At 39.0% G+C, this 23,347-nt stretch overlaps 1 protein-coding gene across 11 annotated transcripts in view; it reads right to left on the bottom strand.

The window, feature by feature from the left end:
* The window catches only part of cadpsa (Ca2+-dependent activator protein for secretion a), a 193,802-nt gene that overhangs the window by 79,177 nt on the left and 91,278 nt on the right, over positions 1-23,347 (bottom strand). For all 11 annotated transcript variants that reach the window (XM_067432441.1, XM_067432431.1, XM_067432432.1 and 8 more), the window contains exons 8-10: positions 7,915-8,026; positions 6,444-6,580; positions 2,836-2,902 (exon numbers count right to left, since the gene is read on the bottom strand). In XM_067432441.1, coding sequence (XP_067288542.1) covers positions 2,836-2,902; positions 6,444-6,580; positions 7,915-8,026 — 316 coding nt within the window. The remainder of the gene's footprint in view (positions 1-2,835; positions 2,903-6,443; positions 6,581-7,914; positions 8,027-23,347) is intronic.

Raw genomic sequence — 23,347 nt, 5'->3', positions numbered from 1 at the left:
CCCCACATTAAATGCAGGACCATTTAGATCCTGTCAATCAAACACTGGTCACTCAGCATAGAAAAGACTTGGGGCATAACATTTTGGTTAATATATATATATATATATATATATATATATATATATATATATATATATATATATATATATATATATATATATATATATATATAGTACAGGTTAATTTAACAGTATAATTACTATTTGTAATGTTTTTGAAAGAAGTTTCTTCTGCTCATCAAGCCTGCATTTATTTGATCAAAAATACAGAAAAAAATGTTATTCTGTTATATATTATTACAATTTAAAATAATTGTTTTTCAATGTATTATACTTTAAATGATTATTTATTTCTGTAATGCAAAGCTGAATTTTCAGCATTATTCCTCCAGTCTTCAGTGTCACTTGATCCTTCAGAAATCATTCTAATATAATGATTTATTTTCAAAGTTCAAGTTTTCTTAATTTTTTTTTCATAACCTTTGATACTTTTTTGTTTTTATAATACTTTGATGAATAAAAAGTCAAACAAATTAAAATAAAAAAAGCTAATGTTTTAAAAATAGAAATATTTTGTAACAACAATATACACTACTGGTCAGTAATTTGGGGTCAGTCTTTTTTTTCTTCTTTTTTTAAAATAAATCAATAATTTTATTGTGTTAAACTGATAAAAATGTATAGTAAAGGAGATTTATATTATTTGAAAATATGTTTTTATTTTGAATAAATGCAGTTCTTTTGAACCTTTTATTCATTAAATATATTAGGCAGCAGACCTGTTTCCAGCACTCATAATAAATCAGCATATTAGAATGATTTCTGAAGGATCATGTGACACTGAAGACTGGAGTAATGATCCTGAAAATTCAGCTTTGCATTACAGAAATAAATGATAATTTAAACTATAATAAATTGAAAACCAAATATTTTAAATTAAACATTAAAAAACATTACAAATAGCAATGTGTCCAAACTTTTGGCCTCTACAGTATATATATATATATATATATATATATATATATATATATATATATATATATATATATATATATATATATATATATATATATATATATATATATATATATATATATATATATATATACTGGCTCAAATAATTTTGGCTCAAATATCTTGTTTTTTAAAGAATTTAATATTTAAATTCAGCAAGGACACATTCAATTGAACAAATGTTTTTTTTAAATAAATTATTATTTAGCAAGGATGCATTAAATAGAAAGAAAGCACCAAAGTCAGCATATTGCAATGATTTCTGAAGGATCATGTGAAACTGAAGACTAGAGCAATAATGCTGAAAATTAAACTTTAGGATAAATTACATTTTTAAATATGATGATCATTATCTGACCCTTAGAAATGCAATTAGGTTGATTTATATTTATACATTTATTGTATATTTTATATTTTTTTGGGAAAATGTTTTTTTTTTCATTCAGATACTTACCGCATGGCGTACCTTTTCATGCTGGCAAAATATATTTGACAGCGTAGTAACAATATCTAGGTCTAGGGATGTTTGTTTATTTTGGATATTGCATGAATTAGTTTATGCGAGTTTTAAGTGTACATGTTTTGCAGGAGGAAAAAAAAATAGGTGGAACATTTTCACAAAAATATATTGAATTTGCTCTGTGTATGCATGTGGCATAAACACATTTATTACTAAGATCTAAATAAAACGTGCAAGATGCCCCATATTCTGGAGTTTACGTGTGTTTATGTTGATGTTCACATATAGGAGACGAGGACAGATGGATGTGTTGACGTTTGTGTGAATACTTGCACAGGATTTAGCACGAGAACAACAGAAAGAAAAAAAAAATAACAACAAAAAGCAGAAAGGAAACAAACAAATAAAAAGTGTGAAATCAAAAAAGGAAACAAAACACGGACACAAAAAGCGCATTCTGGCATATTTTCTTACCCGGGCTGACATTCGAAAACACAAACAGGGCATCGTGTTATGTTTTTCGCTTGCATGCACACAGACACACATGCACGCAAACACTAAGGTAAATAAATAATGTCAGTGTATTGACTGTTGTTTGTCACTTGCTGTAGCCGTAGCTGCGAGCGACTGGTGGGTGTGTGATGTGGGCTCTTTTAGCTGCGAGTGCTGGTCCTTTACTCTGTCAAGCCGCCTGTCAACTTTTAGCTCTCAGACATGTTACAACCCACCACAGAGGAGCTGACTGAACCGCAGACAATGGGGACAGAAATAAAAAAGGCTTCATCCAAGTACCTGATGCACTGCTTGATCAAAAAGAGCTGGGAATCTAGTCTACTTCACTGATGCCATTCTGACACACACACACACACACACACACACACACACACACACACACACACACACACACACATGTTTGTTTTTGTGAATTGTGGGGACATTCCATAGGCGTAATGGTTTTTATACTGTACAAACCGTGCTTTCTATCCCCTTACACTGCCCCTATCCCTAAACCTACCCATCACAGGAAACATTCTGCATTTTTACTTTTTCAAAAAAACTCATCCTGTGTGATTTATAAGCATTTTGAAAAGTGGGGACATGGGGTAATGTCCTGATATGTCACCATTTTCTGTAATACCTATGTCATACACATGTTATTATACACATTTTTGTCCTGATATGTCACAAAAACAAGCACACACACACACACACACACACACACACACACACACACACACACACACACACACACATATATATATATGAAATGAAATGCACAGCACTTGATTAAAAAAAAAATATAATTAGATGGGGGAAATAGTCTCCATTAGAAGTGACAAAACAGGTGAAAAAGCACATACCTGCACCAAGACAAAGAATCTCTTTTTCCATCTTTTCCACAGGTTTTTCCCAATGGCCCAAAGGTATCTGTGAAGAGACGCGGAGCAGGCGTTGCGTCATAGTGTCAAGATATAGCATGCTGGATGTGTTGTTCTTATTTTGGGTGATAATGGGCTACTGTCTCATTTTCCTTTACAGTAGAATGTTTTTAGATTATAAGAATGCTAAAAATAGAGATTTAAAAATATGTTAAACATTTTATTTATGACTTAAAAATTGCATTGAGAAGACATTCATATGCTATAAACAGACAAAAGAAGTGTGTGATTATTTGAGGATAAGATAGTTCATTTTTTCCTGTAGCTCAACCAGTAGAGCGTGGTGCTAGCAACGCCAAGGTCATGGGTTCTATTCCCAGGGAAAGCAAGAACTGACAAAAATGCGTACCTTAAAAATGCATTGTAAGTCGCGTTGGATAAAAGAGTCTGCCAAATGCATAAATGTACATTTAAGTGTAAAATAAAATAAAATAATTTCATGCAGACAAATGCTACAATTATGACATTAAAATGTGTGTTAAATTATCAAAGCTGTTATACAGTCCACAAAATAAAATAAATGTTTGACATTATTTCCTCAAGTTCAAATCAAATTTATTCATGTAGAGCTTTTCACAACAGAAATTGTTTCAAAGCAGCTTTACAGAAAATCCTGCTGTTAATGTTTATAATATCGCCATGCCTTATAGTTGCATTTAGAAGGCTAGATAATATAGTTTTTGAGACAATACAAGCAATCAAACAGTTGAGATATGCAATATAGTGAGCATACATGAGCATACCGTACACTCTCAGAACCTCAAAGGTACATATTGGTTCCAAAAGTCTACATATTAGTACCGAAATTGTACATATTAGAACCTTTTAAAGGGTATCATCCCAGTGACACAGCTTTTGTAAAAACAAATTCTGAGAGTGTATACGTGTATATTGTTTTTTATAATAATGTGATTATACATTGTTTAAATTAAAACATTGTTAGCAAACTGCGTGATTCGTACAAGTATATTTCCAAAATACACAACTTAGACAGTCAACTCTGATAACAGATCGCTCTAAATTGTAATGTAGAGATATGTATTTTCTGTAAAGCTGCTTTGTAACGATATGTGTTGTGAAAAGCGCTATATAAATTGAATTTAATATATATTTTTAGTAAAAAAATTCAGGCAGAAAAATCATATGTCACTTTATGTGAGTGAAGACAAATATTATAATTTAAAAATCTAAAGGAACAACTTTTATATAATGCAAATTTATAGAGGATGACACTATTCTTTCTTCAGTTTTAAGACAAGCAAAGAAACAGACGTGGATTTTCAGATGTAGGTTTAGTGTCCTCTAATGGCCAAAACGGTATATTGCACAGATCTGCTCTGGGTACAACAATGACCGACTGCAGAACCATAGAGCCATATGTCACAGCAGAGCAGTGTTGGGTTTGAGTGGTTGAGTGAGTGGTGTTAGGCATTCGTTAAGGTAGAGCTTATAGTTATAGCTAAGAGAATAGGGTTAGTGGTTATCTGACGCTGATGTCCTCAGGCTGCTGTGACTTTAGATATATCTCTCTGGGTAAACTGGAAAACCAAAGAATCATGGTTGTTTTAACTTTTGATTTAAAAAGTGATGACTTTTTTCTGTTTTCCTCTCTTCTATCACTGTTCCATATGTCTTATTAATGTCTTATAAAGAAAAAATAGAGGTGTGAATAAACTGATAGGGCGATGCAAAAATCCTAAATATCTAACTTCTGAGACATCAACAATGACTGATTACAAATATGATTAAAAGGCTTACACTTTTAAATCCACTATATTATATATTAACAGTTTATTGATGTTCTGTGGTTTTACACTGCTGTATTTTTTTAAACTTAATATTAAAAGTATTCAATATTAAATCTATTAAATATTAAATATAAATATTAAAATGTATTTTTTAAACTTAATATTAAAAGTATTCAATATTAAATCTATTAAATATTAAATATAAATATTAAAATATAAAAAATATATAAAAATGTAAGGTGAGCAATATGAAAATCACAGCTTCACTGTATATAAATAATAAATATGAGAAAAAGTGTAATATCGTAGATATTTTCAATAATAGCTGTCCATATTAAAATATGTATGAACTTAATACATGACCCAGATTATTTATTTAGCAAAATTGTCCTTTTAAATTTTATTTAATAATATTTATTAATTTAAAGTTTAATGTGATTTTAATAGGCACAAGGGTGTGCTTAAAGAGTGCAAACATTAAGCACAGCCAGACTTTTTGCATTTAATGATGTACATATTAATTTAAATGCTTTTGTCATTTAAAATAAAAATAAAATATTATTGTGTGAGACATACATTTTTTTTAAACATAACTTCTTCAAAATGTCTGAATGTCTTGGTGAGCTTACTTTGGAGGCTTTTTTCAAACTCAAACCAAGAAAAATATATTATATAATGGAATTATAAACTGAAATAAATAAATAAAAATATATATATTATAACATTTCATTCTGAAAAAAATGTTTGCATATTATATCAATAAAAATACAAAATAAAGAGATCATGTTAATCTTAAAATATTAATATTTTAAAATAGAAAAATAAACAAATATTGTACCGGATATAGATCTCAAAGTTCATCACATCCTTCTGGAGTTAATAATAATGTGTTACTTTATCCACTAGATGGAGCTATAAGATCAGAATCGAGGTGAGGTCACACGCTCATTAGACACGCTCAAACCTACAGCGTCCCATTACGCCTACTATGCCCTAAAAGCATGCACGTTTTTTATGAAGAAAAAGTACTAGATTTTGAGTGTGTAACAATAGTAGGACAGCTTTGGGACATATACATCATCATAATTGCTTCTTTAATGGCCCACTCTGTCTCTATGTTATGTGCATCCTGTCGCTTTTTAAACTTCCCTGTCAATAATCTTGTATCAATTCTAATCTGCCAGCCGTGTGTCTTTAATGCTGAGATATCTCCTTATGTGTTTGCACAGGGATGCATGTAAAGGTTAATGACTAAACAAATCTTTATAAAAGTTCACAGTGTTGTTACAGATTAACTTTAATGTGGATAACATTGCATGCATATTTTTTTGAATAAATATTTATCAGTTTTAATGATTTTGAATCACTAAAAACTGTTAGTCTCGCACATCTGCCATGTTTGTAGTTTTTTAACCCTTTTAATTAGTGTTCGTAGTTCTAATCGAATCCTCGTCCAACACACAATGTGCTGTGGAAAATAATAGCCGTTAGAGTTTGCACGAATTTTAGTAGACCATCCGAGAATCTTTTGAATACTCATTTCAACATACTACGATTTGGGACACTTGATTACAATTTGGACACAGCAAATGATGTATAACTTAATGCTGCATGTCATGACAGATGGGTTGTCCTGAGTCTGTGTACACACTTTCCTTTCAAACAGATTCAGATCTATTCATTTTATGTGTCAATGTTGACTGTCCATGCTATCAGATTTCTTTAACAAACCTTTAACAGTACAGACAAGCAAAATCAAAAGAACATGTAGATACCACTTACCCACAGTGCTTCATGTTCTGTGGTTTGTCCATACGGACAGCCAATTTGATCTTTAGGTCATCTGGGCAACCTTTGGCAACAGTCATTTTATGGAGCTCACATTGTTTGGGACTGTTTGGTGTTGGATGCAACACAACCTGAAATCACATTATGACAGACAACAACAATCACTTACACAAACACAGCACTGGCTGTCATTAAAGCAAAAGGGGACATGCCAAATACCAAGACATGCAATTCATGCTAACTCAACTTTTCACTCTAGGTTATGCTGATAATATAATTTGAAATTATTTTCAGGTTACATTTCAGCTACTAATTATGTAACTTTTTCAAAGTTACTTTTCAACTACATGCCAACTTACTCCCATTACAGTATTAGTAGAATGTTAGGTTAGGGTTAGGTTTTGGGGATCAGGTGAGAATAATAATTTAACATAGTTAAAAAGTTATTTATAGTCAGTATAATGTCTGATAGGGGCCATCAAAATGAAGTGTTTGCAGATATTAGGCAGATATAATAAAAACAGATAATATAAAAACAGACAAATACGACTTTATTCAGCATTGTTGTTTTCAAACCTCAAATAAAGAATCAAACAGTCGCGAATTGGCAGATAGATCCGTGATTCATCCTTTATTTGAGGAACACGGAAGAGAAGACAATGCTGAATAAAGTCGTATTTTTGGTTATTTTTGGACCAAAATCTATTGTCGACGCCTCAAAAGAGTCTAACTAACCAACTGATGTCACATATGGACTACTTTGATGATGTTTTCATTACCTTCTGGACGTGGACAGCAAGTGGGCATACACTTACATTCAAAGGACAGAAAGACCTTGGACTAAATCTAAAATATCTTAAACTGTGTTCCGAGGATGAACAGAGGTCTTTCGGGTGTGGAAAGACATTGGGGTGAGTCATTAATGGAAAAAAAATAATTGGGGGGTGTGTGGGGGTGAACGAACCCTTTAAGTAGAATGTATCAAGTGGACCGGACCGTCGAAATAAAGTGTTACCTTTTTTAAATTAGAATAATGATAAATAGAAGCATTTTCATTTGTGGTATTACATCTGTGGCTTTCCAGTAATATCTATTTCCACCAGTGCTCTGATTCATCACACATCGGCTCCTTTGATTTTCTCCATCTCTCGCTTCACTTTGAAGTCATCTATCATTTGCATAAGAGCCGACATCAGCACCTTATCTTTCTGTTTTTATATCAGTGCAGGCTTATTGTTTATAGAGAATGAATGATAGAGAGGAAAATAGTCTCTAAGCCTCATTGACTCAGCACTGGATCAAATCCATTAGAACAGCTACAGACACGCAGGGGGGCTGCTCATTTTGGAGAGCTTAGCAAAATCACCGATCACCTCCTTATGACAGAACTGAGCTCAGATCAGTGCTGACTGTTTAAAGAGCAGTGTGAGTATGAGTTGTGATGGTATGTGTGTGGGTGTCTGACCCGTCCTAGCTCTTTGTCCTCCAGTGCCAGCACCCCAGTACTCTCTGTGAAGAGTTTCACCTTTACTGCTGGAAGGGGATGGGTGGTGGTGAAGTCTCCTTGAGTACCCCAACTAAAGAGAGAGAGAGAGAGAGAGAGAGAGAGAGAGAGAGAGAGAGAGAGAGAGAGAGAGAGAGAGAGAGAGAGAGAGAGAGAGAGAGAGAGAGATTTAAAAGAGAGTTTAAATAAGTGGTTTTACACTGTTTTTCAGGATTCTTTGATTAATGGAGCAATTTTATTTATTTATTCATTTATTTTAAACCATGTAAATCTTTTTACTATCACTTTTGATATACTCTATATTGGCAAAAGTTTTGGGACGCCTGCCTTTACATGAACATGAAATTTAATGATATCCCATTCTTAATCCGTAGGGTTTAATATGGAGATGGCATCCGTTGCAGTTATAACAGCTTCAACTCTTTGGGGAAGCCTTTCCACAAGGTGTAGGAGTGTGTTTATGGAAATTTTTGACCATTCTTCTAGAAGCACATTTGTGACGTCAGGCACTGATGTTGGACGAGAAGGCCAGAGAAGCGTGATTGCTCACTCCAGAGAACATGTCTCCACTGCTAGAGTCCAGTGGTAGCTTGCTTTACACCACTGCATCCAACGCTTAGCATTGCACTTGGTGATGTAAGGCTTGGATGCTGCCGCTCGGCCATGAATCCCATTCCATTAAGCTCTCTACACACTGTTCTTGAGCTAATCTGAAGGCTACACAAAGTTTGGAAGTCTGCAGCTATTGACTCTGCAGAAAGTTGAGGACTTCGTAGCACTGTGGGCCTCAGCATGCGCTGACCCTGCTCTGTGATTTTATGAGGCCTACCACTTTGTGGCTGAGTTGCTGTTGTTCCCAATTGCATTCTTTTTGTTATAATACCACTAACAGTTGACCGTGGAATATTTAGTAGTGAGGAAATTTAACGAATGGACTTATTGCGCAGAGGGGAACCTACCACATGCTTGGATTCACTGAGCTCCTGAGAGCGATCCATTCTTTTACAAATGTTTGTAGAAGCCGTCTGTATGCCTAGGTTTTTTGATTTCATACACCTGTGGCCATGGAAGTGATTGCAACATCTCAATTCAATGATTAGTAGGGGTGTCCCAATACTTTTGGCAATATAAACTACACCTAAAAACTGGAAAAATGCTGCCTTCTGAGGACACATTTGAAGGCAGGAAGGAATCAAGGCAATCTAATGTTTGCTTCACTCTCTGTCTCCTAAGAGACCTTCACCTGATGCATTTCTGAAGGCAGCATACATGTATGTGTTGCTGCCTTTGATATCCCACAATCCTGTGCAATACATTCTGTAACAGCTGAGCTAGAAAAAAAGATGGCGTCCGAAAGATGTGTTTGCTGGCAACTTTTTTTCACTTCTAATGTCATTTCTTGCGAGAAATTACTAATGTGCTAATGAAATATGTGTTTAGTTCTCACCAAAGCTCTCTATATTTAGCTGTAGATCATTAAACTTTTACACTACCTCAATAGGCTGTCCGAACCCTAAACCTAAGCTTCAGTATAGCAAGATAGTGTAGTCAATAAATATTTGTATACAGTCAAAATGTTTTTGCTGCTAATGAGGCAGAACAGCAAGGTTAGTGACAGGTATTGTTAGGTTTAAGGGTGGGTTAAGGTGTAAGTGAAGGGTCAACAGTGTAATTATAGATGTAATTGCAGATATGAATTACAGCTGTAAATACATGCAAGTAAAAATAACATGTTTGTACAAGTTCATTACATCAAATGATTAATCAAAATGTTAAAGACATTTAATATAAAGTGGGACAGAAGAGATATCTAATGTAATTGTGCTGTGTGTGTGTGTGTGTGTGTGTGTGTGTGTGTGTGTGTGTGTGTGTGTGTGTGTGTGTGTGTGTGTGTGTGTGTGTGTGTGTGTGTGTGTGTGTGTGTGTGTGTGTGTGTGTGTGTGTGTGTGATCTGTGAGTTTATCTGGAACACATTACTATTAATTATTATTACAGTCATTATAATTGATTATCACATTAAGATGGTGGAGAGCACACATTAAGAAGTGATACCTATGTGAGAGACATAGGATTAAATCTGTCCTGAATCTACTCTGTCTATTAATAACACACACACACACACACACACACACACAAAATCCAGTAAAAGGCTAAAAATACTATTCTGAGGTAAATCTGATCTGTAGTATGCGTGTTTACTCTCGTAAATAACTCTAAATAGATTGCCCACTCCCTTTTATTTTGTGCAGAAAGTAAACAGTACAAGTATTGTGGCTGTGTTGGCTTGTGTGGCAATACACAGTGTATGCGTGTGTTTTGATCATGTGACTGTGTGCACATGAAAGTATTTGTGATGCATGCATGTGTGTATGTGTAAGCACGTGAGTCTGCTGGTGTGTGTGTGTGTGTGTGTGGGGGGGGGGGGTCCCTTGTGATGAGGGGGGCAATCATCTGGCCACAGTGCACTGGGGGAACAGAGAGCAGTAAACGGGTCTCCATGGCAACCCCCTTCTGAGCCTGGCTCCCTCTAGAATGCCTGGGGTGAAGCTGAGGGTACATGAACGCTGTGTCTATGTACGTTTGTGTATGTGGCTTTGCTGTGTCTGTATATTGTGCCGTTCAACCCTATTTCACATTAGAATCTCAGGAGAGATCTCTGATGCATATTTTGCTCATGGCGTTGAAACAAACTATTGAAGAAATAATAAATGCTGTTAGCAAGCACGCCATCAATACAAGATCATGAAAAACGTTTGTTTGTTTTTTTTTAACTAGGATGTGTGCTTGCTGTGTGCTTGAAGGCTACAGCCACTGGGCACAGCATGTGTAATGTGAACTGCTGTTCAGTATCAGCAGCCGTCTGTGGCACAGCAGAAGAGATATTTTACCTAATCAATTTCACAACTGATCTATCTATCTATCTATCTATCTATCTATCTATCTATCTATCTATCTATCTATCTATCTATCTATCTATCTATCTATCTATCTATCTATCTATCTATCTATCTATCATCCATCCATCCATCCATCCATCCATCCATCCATCCATCCATCCATCCATCCATCCATCCATCCATCCATCCATCCATCCATCCATCCATCCATCCATCCATCCATCCATCCATCCATCCATCCATCCACACATGTAGGATTTTTTAAGTCTCTTATGCTCATCAGGGATGCATCTGTTTGATTAAAAATACTGTAAAAACATTAATACAGTGAAATATTACAATTTAAAATAACGTTTTAAATTTTAAAAAATATTTTAAAATGTAATTTATTTCTGTGACACAACGCTGAATTTTCATCGGCTTTTACTGTAGTCTTCATTGTCACACGATCCTTCAGAAATCATTCCGCTGCTTATTATTGTTGTGGAAACTATGATAAAAATGTTCAAAAGAACAGCATTTATTTGAAATAGAAAACGTTTTTTAGCAACTCACTTTTGATCAATTAAATGCATCCTTGCTTAATAAAAGTATTTCTTTTTTTCAAACAACAACAATAAAAATATCTTACTGACCGCAAACACACACACACACACACACACACACACACACACACACACACACACACACACACACACACACACACACACACACACACACACACACACACACACACACACACACAAAATCACTGCAACAAATCAACACATAGTCTTTGCCAAAAGTTGACAGAACCTCTCTTTTGGGATGTCAGGGAATGTTGGCTTCAGTTAGTCTATTTGGTAAAACATGAATGTGAATGTCCACATAACAATCTGGCCTCAGTTCAGAGCAGCTGTTTGATGAAATTGATATGGCCACAAGCTGTAAATGTCTGTGTGTGCATGTGTGAAAACATATTTTTATTCTGACACTCACTCTTTCAGAAGGCTATTAAACCTATTATTAAGGTAAATGTCTTTGACTCACTCTCTCCCACTCCCACATAAATAAAACTGCATATAGTTGTATGCTGTTTTTACAAATTACATCCTCAAAAGGAGGTTTTGTGAGTTTTTGTTATGTTTAGCTTACTTCTAGGTACAAATTTGTTCACAAAATATGGTTAAGTAGGTACTCTCTCTCTCTCTCTCTCTCTCTCTCTCTCTCTCTCTCTCTCTCTCTCTCTCTCTCTCTCTCTCTCTCTCTCACACACACACACTTTGCTCAATGACTCATCACTATGTGACCATTTGCACACAGAAGAACATTACTGCATTTACATCAGAGACATTCAGACACTGACTCCATGACTTGCAAATATTTTCAGAAGTTTAAATTGCTCAAGGTCTGACATGTTAATTTAATAATTATAAAATCTCACTGTTATTGGATGACCATTTTAACAACAGGTCCCAGAGGAACATTGGTAAATCCTGACAGCAAGACAGAAGATGAATGTGTTTTCCTATTAATGCCCATGATCTGTTTAAATTTACTTTAATGGGACTTTGAGCATAAAAGCAGTAATGTTTATTTTTACATTTTAAACTTCCAATTATTTAAATATATTTTTTCCTGACTACATAAAAACCCATTAGGCAGATATAAAAAAAAAGAGGAGTGGAAGTCACTGAGCTCTAGGTCTCATTTGAATTGTTCTGGTTTCTAAGATTATATCAGAGTATATTTTCAAACTTTTATACAGAAAAAAAACACAAATTTTTTTAGGAAACTATTTTTGGACACATTTAGCCAGCGAAGTATGTACTTAGAGACACATTTAGTGTAATTTGAAAATTTGAATAAATGCTTCTTTCTTTTAAATAGAGAAGTTGTCATATCAGTGTTGCCAGAGATTGAGCCGTATGTTTGTATTCATTTGCATGTAAATGAAAATCACTATCACGGTGCATAGAGCTGCTACTACTAATGAAGCCTGTAGGTGGCAGCAGAAGAGCTTATTTCCATATACACCACATCAATATTTTATGACGCCCAATGAGAATGACTCACTTCTCACTTTTTAGCTTCAATCTAACTGTACACCAAAAAAACTGACCATGTCTATGTGCCCCTCAATCCTACGACAATTCTAATCGTTGTACAATAAACAAAACCAAATAAAAAGATGCACATTCTGGAGCATCATACATGTGTAGATCTTCATTCTAAGCTGTCCACTGGAAGAGTTAAAAGAAATCTAAATAATAATTCAATCTTAATTCAAAACTAGTCTTTAAAAAGTCTTAAAAAAAAGTGTTAATGTAGCTGTGAGGGAATCAAAATGATTGCCTGAACATAAACACTAAATATATCACAAACATACAAATAAACGCTGACCCACAAAATGTAATAATACATTTAATAAATGGGGTCAAAAGTTCATTGCATTAAAAGCCCACTAATATATACTGATCTATATCACAACACACTATACAAAACATACAAGAATTACATGCACACACACACACACACACACACACACACACACACAAACAAACAAACAACAAAACACTCCTCAGCAAAGCTCTCCGAGTTATGTAATCCACATCGCCTAGAGCAACAATACTGTAACACAAGAGAGAAACAGGACCAGTCACATATAAGACGGCTGCCTTCATTTCAAATGACAAGAGGCTTGTGTTTGAAGCATATGTTTACTTTTTTATTGCAATTTTAATAAATGGAAAGTTATTAATGAAGAAAACTCTTTTCCCAGTTAAACTGGTAAACTCGCACAACCTATCCATGTTGACTTTTGATTTGGCTATATACCATGTGACAGATGAATCTACACAATCTGAATCTGTTTCCTTATTAAGCACACTTATTTTTGCTTTGTAAGGTCCATCCGTTAGCCCAAGAATGGAATCAAACGGCCTGGTTGAAGGACTTCTGCTTGTAAGCCTTTTCAGCATTTCTGTTGAATTCACTTTATTTATTGTTATCCAATTTCAAATCTGACTCCAATTCTATGCGACTTCATTAAATTTGTTACGTTTGTAACTTAACAGCTGATCATAATTTTAGTTGTGATTTAATTTAGATCGTTGATTTCTTTTATTCGTTCCACTATGGGACCCGGAGTCGCTCAGAGGCTAATTCTCATGACTTACATTACCTCACGGACTCCTCACGGAGTAGCACATGCTTACTCATAACAAAAAGTGTAATTTTAACAATAGTCACGAGAGCTGCAAATTGTAACAGTCAGAAATGCTTAATGCCATGCTCCATTTCATGGGGTCCTCCGTATGAATCTGTCCTGGAAACTCCACAAACTCCTCATGTGACTCCTAAAATAATGATTTCAGAAAGATACAGAATAAAGCTTAACATTTATTTTGGCCAGACAGAACTTAACAATAATTAAACACAAATCCATGGTACACAACTTTTTAGCATAAAAATATAAAATGCAACTACAAAGTAATTTGAAAATTATTTCAAAGAGTCATTATATCTGGCACAATCTGGCCATTATGACACGGACACAACATGGCATGGGGGCTCCGGCTACAGAAGGTTCCCAAAATCCCTTCCTTAAATACCCAGACCAGAACAAAGAGTTGTAAATATCTGCAACACAATCACCGGGGGAGAGGTTTTAGATATCTTTCAGAGACCACTCAAAAAGGAGAACAGAGTTCTCAAACATTTCAATCTTTATCATCCTATCAGTGACTGTAGTGAAGTTGAGACCAATTTACCGTTGGAAAGACGTCAAACATGAAAAGTATATACAATAGATTCACAAAATACATAATCTGTGGTACACTCTAAAAAATGCTGGGTAAAAAACAACCCAAGTTGGGTTGAAACTGCACCGACCCAACAATTGGGTTGTTTTAACCCAATGGTTGAGTTGTTTTAACCCAGTGGTTGGGTTAAATGTTGCTTAAGACAACCCAATTGCTGGGTAAGAACAACTCAACCATTGGGTTAAAACAACCCAATTGTTGGGTCGGTTCAGTTTCAACCCAACTTGGGTTGTTTTTAACCCAGCATTTTTTAGAGTGTATCTACACTCAAAAAAAATAACTTGCACTGTTGTTATTTGCACTCGAATCATAATTGTTCACATTACTTAAAAAGAATTATGTAACTAAATTAACTTAAGTTTACTCTACTAAAAATGAGTATTGTCAGCTTGACTTAATAAGTGTTTGTTCAGTCAACTTAACACTGTTGAGTGAAATCTGTAGATCTGTAAGTCAGTGGATCTGTAGTTCCCAGCATGCTTTGCAAAGGACTGCATTAGGAGAGTAAATTTAGGGATTAAAGTGTTATTTTATGTGTTTTTCAGTAAAAGGAAAGAAGTTTTTAGTGTATGTTAGTGTTTAATGTACAGTTATGCTACTATAGTTATGCTGCTAGTAATTAACATTATGCAGAAGAGTAGTAGTTAATTTAATAAGGTAAATTAAATCGATAAATGTGTTCACCTATAAAAGTGAGATATATATTATGCAACAGTGACAAATTCAAATGGTTTGTATTACTTAAAGACATTTTGTCAGCTTTATTTGACATTCTTTTGTTAATATAACTAAATTTTTATTTGTAAAACTTATGCTGCTTTTTTAAAATCAAACAAATACATTTTTGCATTCTGTGTCTTGATCAGGGGGAATGGAGGGGGTAAAGGAGAGAGAGAAGTTTTGGGCAGGGCAATGTCCACATTCTTTCTGTGATATCTTCTCTTCAGATTAGTTAATCTATTGCAGGGCATTGGTTCTCAGCTTTTGTTTTAGCAGTAAAACCAATCCTTACAGATTATCCTAATTAACCTAATTATGGTTAGCATAATTTAGTATTGTCTAAATGCCAGTCGAGACTCACATACATCCAAGTTTCCTCTTCCCTCCAACAAATATTTGATACATGATCTACTTTCAACAGCCCATTATTTGTCTTAGTTTTAATATAAGGCTGGTTCAACAAGGGGTCATGGTAGATTTCAATCACTAAAAACTGCTGCCAGAAAAGCACAATCTGAGCCCTCAAATCCAAACAGAGGACCAATCTGGCAGACTTTATGAGAGTGAAATATGATTGGAAAAATTGCTTTTTTCCTTCATCATAACCACTCCCCTTTCATACAAGTGCAGGTCTTTGTAGCAACCTTCTAACCCCCAAGCAGATTCAAAGGCTTACGAAGCAGTTTTTTTTTCTCTGACAGAAATAAGGAAGTAGATAAAAACATTCAAACACTCAAAAACATGCATGTGCGCTTTAATTCAATCCCCATATTCTTAAAGTGTCTGACCAAACAGGTCCACAACGCATGTCTCCCAGCAGTTTCCCATCATTCTTTTGCTTTCCCAGACTCCCTCTCTTCCATGCTCCACGGCTCTACCCCTGAGACCCAGCAGGCTTTTAGCATTACATCAAGCCCTGGAGAAATGTGAGCCAAATGTGTGAATGTGAGAGCTTGTTGAGCTGAGCAACTGTGTATTTTCAGTTGAAAGAGAGTGGATATGAGCATTTTTGTTTGTGTATGTGTCAAGCCGGCTATATGCCACGCAGGATTTTTTGTTTGTTGTTGTTGTTCTTTTGTCTGTTTTTCTTTTCTTTTCTTTTCTTCTTTTTTTACCATTGTTGCTTGTCAGCCTATATGACGTGACCTTAGTGAAATCATGGGCAAAAGCCAAGGCACATCAACTGTCTTGTGTGTCAGGCTGTGCTTGCAGACAGTGGTCACGATTGACAGCGTTGACTAGGCATTTTTCATCATCACTCTCTCAACGTCACATTCTGACATTCTCATTTACACATAATTTAACATGTCAAGGTCTGGGTTGATTATATGGTGAGCAAACAATCAGTTCTCGTAAGCAACGTATTGGATGCAGGAGAAATGCACAGGAGTAAAGACCTGAGATACTCTGACAAGGGCCAAATTGTTATGGACAGCAGTGGTAAGAACCTAATGGGCCCTAACGACCTGAGCATATGGTCTGAAAAGCATGATGCAGGTGCACTTAGGGTGTGTCGGGAATCTTTTTGCTAGTTAAATGATGGGGGGAAAAAGTTGGCGTGGCAGGCACATGGTCTAAAAGGGTTTTATCTAGTCTCTTAATGAGGGCATATTGTGCAATAAACCAATCAGAATCACATCTCCCATTCCTTTTAAAAGCCAGTTGTGCTTGCACCATGACGGATTCACTATTTACATGGCGGAATTTGCGAGCAGAAACACTGAACGCTTCTCCAGAGAGGAATCCTTTTATTTTTAATATTTAAAAATGTTTGTGTGCTGCTGTGTGTCCCTGTGTGTGTAATAAGCAGAGTATGAGTGTATTGTGCTCCCACCTATAGGCGCATATACTAACACGCCCTTTAAATAACACAAAAAATACAGCATTGACCTTAGACCAGGTTTTTTTGGTCAATGAGCAACACGCCAACAATGCGCCTGAATACACCTCCTTTTCAAACCAGCAGCACCCATGGGTGAACAGATAGGCGCGAGTGCATTTGCTATTTAAACAGCATGTTGCTGGGTGTGAGAATGCCACGTGTCGGGCTTAAACTAGCAAAAAACACTTGCATTGGGTTGGCTGTATGATAGGGCCCTAACAGTGGTCTAATAGGCTTGCTGCGATAGTCGGTGTTGCCAGAAGTAAAATGCACACGGCCGCACTGTCATTCATTTCATGGTGCGCGTCCACTGGTGCGTTTTCAGTTCCTTCAATTCAGTGTTTTCAATTCACTGAAAACACTTTGCTTTGCACCATTATGAATGCCCGAGTGTCACGTACACACACAAAGGAAATGGTGCGAGGACTCAAGTGCAGAAAAGGATATATTTATTATAACAAATAAAACATAAACTCAAAACAAAACCCACGAGGGGGAAAAACACACAATAGAATAATACAATATAAACTTAAACAAACCAACAGAATCACAGGGAGAACGGGAGACGCAGACATTACACAAGGATCCAACACAGACTGACAAACACAAGGAGATTATAAAGGGAACAAACAAGGCAGATAATGAGGGAGAACAGGTGGGGCAAATAAACCAATAATCAGATAACAAGAAGGGCGGGGTTGACAGTAGCACATGCAAGACATGACAGAACCCACATGTGCACACAAGACAGGACAGGCATGTGACATTACCCCCTCCTTAAGGAGCGGCTACCAGACGCTCCACTAGGGACGGGCGGGACAGACCAGGGAGGGACGGGAGGGACAGACCAGGGCGGGGCAGGAGGGACAGACCAGGGCGGGGCGGGAGGGACAGACCAGAGCGGGGCGGGAGGGACAGACCAGGGCGGGACGGGAGGGACAGACCAGGGCGGGACGGGAGGGACAGACCAGGGCGGGACGGGCGGGGCAGACCAGGGGGGCACGGGAGGGGCAGACCAGGGGGGCACGGGAGGGACAGACAAGGGGGGCACGGGAGGGACAGACCAGGGGGGCACGGGAGGGACTGACCAGGGGGGCACGGGAGGGACAGGAGAAACAGACAAGGAAGGAACAGACAAGGGAGGGGTCAACAAGGGACACATGAGGAAAACAAAAAGTTCAGGCACCCAGGGCGGCGCAGGGAGAGCAGGACGCCTCAGCGGCGCACGGAGAGCAGGACGCCTCAGCGGCGCACGGAGAGCAGGACGCCTCAGCGGCGCACGGAGAGCAGGACGCCTCAGCGGCGCACGGAGAGCAGGACGCCTCAGCGGCGCACGGAGAGCAGGACGCCTCAGCGGCGCACGGAGGGCAGGACGCCTCAGCGGCGCACGGAGGGCAGGACGCCTCAGCGGCGCACGGAGGGCAGGACGCCTCAGCGGCGCACGGAGGGCAGGACGCCTCAGCGGCGCACGGAGAGCAGGACGCCTCAGCGGCGCACGGAGAGCAGGACGCCTCAGCGGCGCACGGAGAGCAGGACGCCTCAGCGGCGCACGGAGAGCTGGACGCCTGGGAGGCGCGGTGAGAGCTGGACGCCTGGGAGGCGCGGTGAGAGCTGGACGCCTGGGAGGCGCGGTGAGAGCTGGACGCCTGGGAGGCGCGGTGAGAGCTGGACGCCTGGGAGGCGCGGTGAGAGCTGGACGCCTGGGAGGCGCGGTGAGAGCTGGACGCCTGGGAGGCGCGGTGAGAGCTGGACGCCTGGGAGGCGCGGTGAGAGCTGGACGCCTGGGAGGCGCGGTGAGAGCTGGACGCCTGGGAGGCGCGGTGAGAGCTGGACGCCTGGGAGGCGCGGTGAGAGCTGGACGCCTGGGAGGCGCGGTGAGAGCTGGACGCCTGGGAGGCGCGGTGAGAGCAGGACGCCTGGGAGGTGCGGTGAGAGCAGGACGCCTGGGAGGCATCTCCGGCCCAGCGGCGTCCACCGGAATGCGATCCACCAGCACAGGGACCACCAGAACACTATCCACCGGAACAGAGACCACCGGCATCGGGACCACCGGAACACGATCCACCGGCACAGGGACCACCGGAACACGATCCACCGGCACAGGGACCACCGGAATACGATCCACCGGCACAGGGACCACCGGAACACGATCCACCGGTATAGGGACCACCGGAACACGATCCACCGGTATAGGGACCACCGGCATCGGGACCACCGGAATACGATCCACCGGTACTGGGACCACAGGCACAGGGACCACTGGAATACTATCCACCGGCACAGGGACCACCGGAACACGATCCACCGGCACAGGGACCACCGGAACACGATCCACCGGCACAGGGACCACCGGAACACGATCCACCGGTATAGGGACCACCGGCATCGGGACCACCGGAATACGATCCACCGGTACTGGGACCACAGGCACAGGGACCACTGGAATACTATCCACCGGCACTGAGACCACCGGTACAGGGATACTCTCCCTGGCAGCTCGTTCCTGCTCTCGAGCGAGACCCTCCACCATTGACTCAAAAGTCCCCCCATCATACATGCTCCTAAAAAGCCAGTCCATGGGCCCATCGAGCGCATAAAAGAAAAGATCCTTAAGAGGGCCCTCATTCAGCTTCAATCCCTCTGCTGCTTCAAGAAACTCGATCGCAAAACTCCTCAGATCGGTCCCATGTTGGCGGAGGGATGCTAAGGTCTGGAACCTCAGGATGCGCTCATAGTGGGAGCACGAGACAGTAGGAGCAGGTAGATGGGGCGAAATCCTCTTCCGCTGAGTCCTCGACATTGGTTGGATCCTTCTGTCACGTACACACACAAAGGAAATGGTGCGAGGACTCAAGTGCAGAAAAGGATATATTTATTATAACAAATAAAACATAAACTCAAAACAAAACCCACGAGGGGGAAAAACACACAATAGAATAATACAATATAAACTTAAACAAACCAACAGAATCACAGGGAGAACGGGAGACGCAGACATTACACAAGGATCCAACACAGACTGACAAACACAAGGAGATTATAAAGGGAACAAACAAGGCAGATAATGAGGGAGAACAGGTGGGGCAAATAAACCAATAATCAGATAACAAGAAGGGCGGGGTTGACAGTAGCACATGCAAGACATGACAGAACCCACATGTGCACACAAGACAGGACAGGCATGTGACACCGAGCGGCCGTGCACATTTTACTTTCGCTTTAGAATTAGCGATTTAAAAGCCTCCGCTGGTGATACCGGTATTACCGGTGTTGTCATGTGTCGATTAACCGGCACATGAAATTTCCTCTCCCATCCCCATGGTCCAAGGAGGAACAAATCCCAAGTAGACAACAGGGTGTTGTGCAACCATGATTCTTTGATGCATGAGGGCAACAAAAGCTATCCTTACTGGTCCGAACTGAATACTGTGGAACATCAAATTTGAATGTCTCCCCCCCCCCCCCGAGGACACTTTTACTGTTACTGTTAAGCAGGTTGAATATGGTTAGATTTAAGGTTAAGGTGGGGTAAGTCTTATTTCAAAACCGTTTTAGAAAAAGGACAAGGGCAAAGTGGAATAACAAACTTGTAGCCAATCAGCAGGTAAGGGGCGTGTCTACTATTGATGGTGAGAAGAGCGCTCACTCCCGCTCTGTGCACGTCATTATTCAAAACACAGGAGTCACACTTGACGGACATTAGCCGAGAACTAGTCTAATATATGCTGCTTGACTATGCTCGTGTGTCATGTTCGCTTGTTAGTCCATTTGCGATCGTATTGTGTCTCACTTAAGCGATGATAAAGACCTGTTCATTTCCACACCGTATGGAGCATCTAAATCTCCTCCCTGTGTGCTTCAAGCATCAGCTCACACACAATGTCTCCGACAAATAAGATACTATACTCCTCCTAATATATGTTTTCTTACTCTTTTCATGATCTATATAACCCTTATCCAGTCATAATTGTAATATGTGATTAGTTGGACGGTCGGCTTGTGCTATAGAGTTGTTCATAAGAACAGTTTCTGATGTTGTGATCGCTATGACTCTAAACTTGTCATAATCGTAATATGTCGTTAGTTGGACTGTGTGCTCGTGTACTATCGAGTTGTTCACAAGAACGGTTTGTGTGTGTTTTTGTGATTGCTGTAACTCTAATCTTGTCATAATTGTAATATGTTCGTTAGTTGGACTGTCTTGCTCATGTACTATCGAGTTGTTCACAAGAACGGTTTGTGTGTGTTTTTGTGATAGAAGGGATGACTTTTTCATTGAATATTCGACCTGGATTCGATACACAAAGATTCTGCCATAGCCGTTGATGCCTCTGGGTTTATGTATGTGTGGGGCGGCGCTATCAAAATAGGGGCGAGACCCTTTTGGGGGTAGGGGTGTGTTTGTTTTGGTGATTTGAAATATCAACAACGGTTACCAGATAGCACTTACCCCACCTTTAAGTTGAATTATTTATCATTTCAATCATTTTTATTCTCTAGTTTTATTTATATTTCTTATGCATGATATTTTTATTTCTTATGCATCTATTGTGATTTTTTTTATTTCATTTTATGTAAAGCAGGGGCGGCAGTGGCTCAGTGGTTCATGTGGATTGTCTACAAACCAGAAGGTTGGTGGTTCGATCCCCGGTTCCACCTGACCAAGTGTCGAGGTGTCCATGAGCAAGACACCTAATGGGCCTTTCACACCGAACGCGGCAACGGCGCCGCTGCGCTAAGAAATCCATTCATTTCAATGGCTTGCGCCGCGCAAGGACGGTTTGTTGCTGCGCCGACCAAAGCGCACGCGCAGCGGAGCGCACCCTTGACGAGCTTGCGCTCATGCCGCGGTCAAAGTTCAAAATATTTTAACTTTTGCCGCTGCGCTCTGTGACGATTACCCGCGCGGCCAATAGAAACGGTACATCGAAAGAAACGAGCACGGAAATCAAAATGGATGAACATCTTGTACTGTGCGTGTCAGTACAATAATATTATTATAATATAATACACACATATAGGCCTACACACAAACAATGTGCAAACAAGGCATATACATAATAATGATAATGATATATTGATATATGTCTTATTTATATGCCTTGTTTTCACACTGTGTGTGTGTGTATATATACACCTCTTCTTCCTTGCTGCTCTCTCTCTTCTTCTTCTTACTAGAAGGGTTATTGCTATCGCTTAATCGCTCGCTTTTTAGCACGGGACAGATACATATTTGCTGCTGATAGAATGAATAGAAATAGACATCTCGCAAAAAGTTTTGAAAACTCCGCCTACTTTGCGCTGGCCAGTGAAGCGCATCTGAAGGGCTGCGCTGAACCCCGCGGCAAGCGCAGCGCATTCCGCGTTCGGTGTGAAAGGCCCATAACCCCAGCTGCTCCCGACGAGCTGGATGGTGCCTTACATGGCTGACATCGCCGTCGGTGTATGAATGGGTGAATGTGAGGCGATATGTAAAGCGCTTTGGATGGCCATAGGGTCTGTTGAAAGCGCTATATAAATGCAGTCCATTTACCATAAAGCACTTTGAATTAGCATTGTGTATGACGTGCTAAATGTGTATGAAAATACAGCTATTGTCATTTAGGGTAAATAACATTTAACACAATTTGCACTACATTGTGAGATATATGGTCACAATAACAATTAACAAAGTCATAATTGTGAGATATAAAGACACAATGCGTGATATAGGGTCGCATTGGGGCGGCAGTCGCAGTTCTGAGAGTCTGAGAAATTGCAAGATATAAAGTCACATTGTGTGATATAGTCAATTATGAGAAATAGTCACAATTGTGAGATTTTTAAAAATGTAAATGATTAAAGTAACTTTATGTGAGAAATGTATTTCAATTAATCATAAAATGACCCTGATATGTCACTAGACATTAAGAAATCATGTTAATTTCAGATACTTATATCACTGACAACAGTAGTCCGGCCAGGATATTGTCATTTAAAAGTTGTCGTTGCAGCCCTCAACTGATGTTGATGTTGACATGTTGTGTTTTGGCCTGAAGCTCCGCCCTCCACCTATCGACCAATCACGAAGTCAGTTTTGTTTCTGCATCAGG

This window comes from Pseudorasbora parva, chromosome 22, assembly GCF_024679245.1.
Source record: "Pseudorasbora parva isolate DD20220531a chromosome 22, ASM2467924v1, whole genome shotgun sequence".
Taxonomy (NCBI): Eukaryota; Metazoa; Chordata; class Actinopteri; order Cypriniformes; family Gobionidae; genus Pseudorasbora; species Pseudorasbora parva.
The sequence above is the reverse complement of the archived record's forward strand: the minus strand, read 5'-3'. Positions and strand labels throughout refer to the sequence as shown.